Consider the following 2,639-nt stretch of genomic DNA (forward strand, 5'->3'; position numbering starts at 1 on the left):
TGTAGTGCAGAGGCCACTTTACCTATCTTGCAGCATAAATGTGGAATTGATCTAAATGCAACTTGTGACAAATTGAAGGCTCAACTTTTCCATGAAAGAACAGAGAATACGCTATCTTTGAAACAAGATTTTCGGAAAAAGCAACCGTTGGAAAGTAAGTGAATAAGACCGTGTAAGTGAATAAAACCGTTGAGAGGCCGTTTCTAAGTCATAAAGTTATACAACAAACATTCAGCCAAAAAAAAAGTTATACAACAAACAGTCAACAACGTGATGATTATTGTGGAAGTTAATTCAAGCTCAAAATACAAAGAAAGTCAACTACAATATCAATCTATGAATACCGTGTAGCATCCATCACCGCGAAAACTTGATCTAAGCATCTAACTACAATTGAACATATCTAACAAAACTACATTCAGACCCATTTCCAAACTCAAAAGAAAAATCACTCCAAATGAAGACCTCCATACCGTGGCAATGATATCACTGACAAACATCCCATTCTCAGTCAATCTGCACTTCTTTTGGTTGCTCCTAAACTTGAAATGGACTTTGAATCAACCCTGAATAGAAGCCCTACAAGCATATTTAACAATGGGATAGGTAAATTATATTGAATCATCCTTCCTCATGGCAGCATCTGCACGCTTTTGCTGCTCCAGTGCGTGTTCAAGGCCTGCCTCCACTTCTCCAATTGTGGGACGTTTCATATGGTCTTCTCGGACGCAAGATGTTGCAATGTTCATGTATATCTTGAAACACTCTGGAGCTATCTTCCCTATCAGATACGGATCAATCATCTGATTAATGGTTCCATCTTCTACACATTTTGGAGCCCAGACGGCCAGACTCTGCTGTTCGCTTTCTAATTTCATGTTCACTGTTATTTTCGTACAGAGTACTTCAAACAGTACCACACCCAAGCCGTAGACGTCAGATTTATCGGTCAGCTGCCCCGTTCGAATATAAGCAGGATCCAGGTATCCAACAGTACCCTTCACTGCAGAATCAACCCTTATTAAGGACTTTGACAAACTCGAGGGACCCATCTTGGACAAGCCGAAATCCGTCAGCTTGGCCTCCAATTTCTCGTCCAACACAATGTTGCTCAACTTCACGTCACGGTGGATGATAGTACGCTTCACCCCGGTGTGAAGGTAGTGCAGTCCACGCGCCACTCCAATGCAAATCTGTAGCCTTCGTTTCCACGTGAGGGGATCATCTTGGTCCCGGTAGAGGAAGTGTTCCATGAGGGATCCATTTGCTATCAACTCGAAGATTAGGATCATCTCTTGTTTGTCAATGCAATATCCGATGAGATTGACGAGATTAGGGTGGCGTAGCTGGCAGAGTAAAAGTATCTCAGTCCCAAACTCTTCGAATCCTTGTCGTGACGTCGAACTCTTACGCTTTATTGCAACGCTTACGTTACAGTCACTAATAAATCCCTTATATATTTTGCCAAAAGCTCCCTCACCAATTACTGAATCATCATCGAAGTTATTGGTAGCTATCTTGATCTCAGCGAGTGAAAATCTCCGGCATAATCCCTCTGGAAGAAGTAAAGATTGTTTTGCTCTCTTTCCGGACGTCCTGAATAACTTTGAAATATACTGTGAAATAGCTTCCATTGACGCTTCGTTCATACACCAAGAGCTTGACGACAAGAGAATTATCAGATTCAATGGAGTAGAAAGTGGCAGCTTTGACCCGGAGATGATTGATTCGATTCAATGTAGTGCTTTTATAACTTCGAAATAGAAACGGGTGTTCATGACATCAAGCAAACCAAGAAAAACTGCCAAATTGAACAGATTGATTTCAGCCAGTTTCCAAAGTTATGAGTCCGGATTGATGTTTATGTTCAGAAAGAGATATTAAAAAAAAAAAAAAATGATATCGATTCAATAGTAGGTTCAATAGGTCTAATAAACCAATTTTTCCTCCCAAACAGTCAAACATCCTAATCTCTTGCCTTCCTGACCGCCGCTCATCTATCATTCCGTTTTTTCTATTCATTCTTTGTTTTTCTCTTTCCTTTTCGTCCCCTATTTTTATTTTTTTATTATTTCCCCGACCAACGTGTTTGAATTTTGAAATGAGTTGGTTCAATTCAATTAGAAATTCTCTTGGATTACTTAATAGTTAATCCATGGTTCTGGCCTTCTGGCAGCTGAAGTCATATATCTATGGTCTAATCCAAGGGGTGGTTCAAGGGAATCCTCTTCCTTGTTCAGGTTCGATGGCATTAAAAATATATATGTGTATATACATATATATATATATATATATATATATATCAATGTTATGAATACCTTTTCAGTGCTCGTTTTGGTTTGTCTATTAGAACGGAATATTTCAATGCTGGCCTATTTTAGGTACCGTTTTAGTATTTACCGTTTTATAAATATATATATATATATAGTAATTAATAAAAAAATATTTATTATTCATTTCTATTATTAAGCCAAATGTTATAAATTAATGAATTTAATATAGTTTTTTAAAAGAAAATCATAATAATAAAGTGATTTTTTTTAGAAGATATAAAGTTTTTAGGTTAATTAGTCGCTAACCCGTGCGATGCATAAGAAAATTCCAAAAATGAAATATTTATGAAACATTCTAAATAGTTT

The 2,639-nt window shown here is 37.3% G+C and overlaps 1 protein-coding gene across 1 annotated transcript; it reads right to left on the reverse strand.

Moving 5' to 3' along the window:
• Positions 1 to 280: 280 nt before the first annotated feature.
• LOC136063219 (receptor-like protein kinase FERONIA) lies at positions 281 to 1,854 on the reverse strand. The gene has a single exon (XM_065763263.1). It carries the CDS (start codon positions 1,647 to 1,649, stop codon positions 612 to 614), a length of 1,038 nt encoding a protein of 345 aa, XP_065619335.1. The 5' UTR covers positions 1,650 to 1,854; the 3' UTR covers positions 281 to 611.
• Between the last annotated feature and the right edge of the window lie 785 nt (positions 1,855 to 2,639).

The sequence above is a fragment of the Quercus suber genome, unplaced genomic scaffold (assembly GCF_002906115.3).
Source record: "Quercus suber isolate HL8 unplaced genomic scaffold, Cork oak 2.0 scaffold_500, whole genome shotgun sequence".
Lineage (NCBI taxonomy): Eukaryota > Viridiplantae > Streptophyta > Magnoliopsida > Fagales > Fagaceae > Quercus > Quercus suber.

Bases quoted from the DNA above. Each gene is read 5' to 3' on its own strand.
- LOC136063219 (XM_065763263.1), bottom strand. From the start codon at position 1,649: ATGAACGAAGCGTCAATGGAAGCTATTTCACAGTATATTTCAAAGTTA.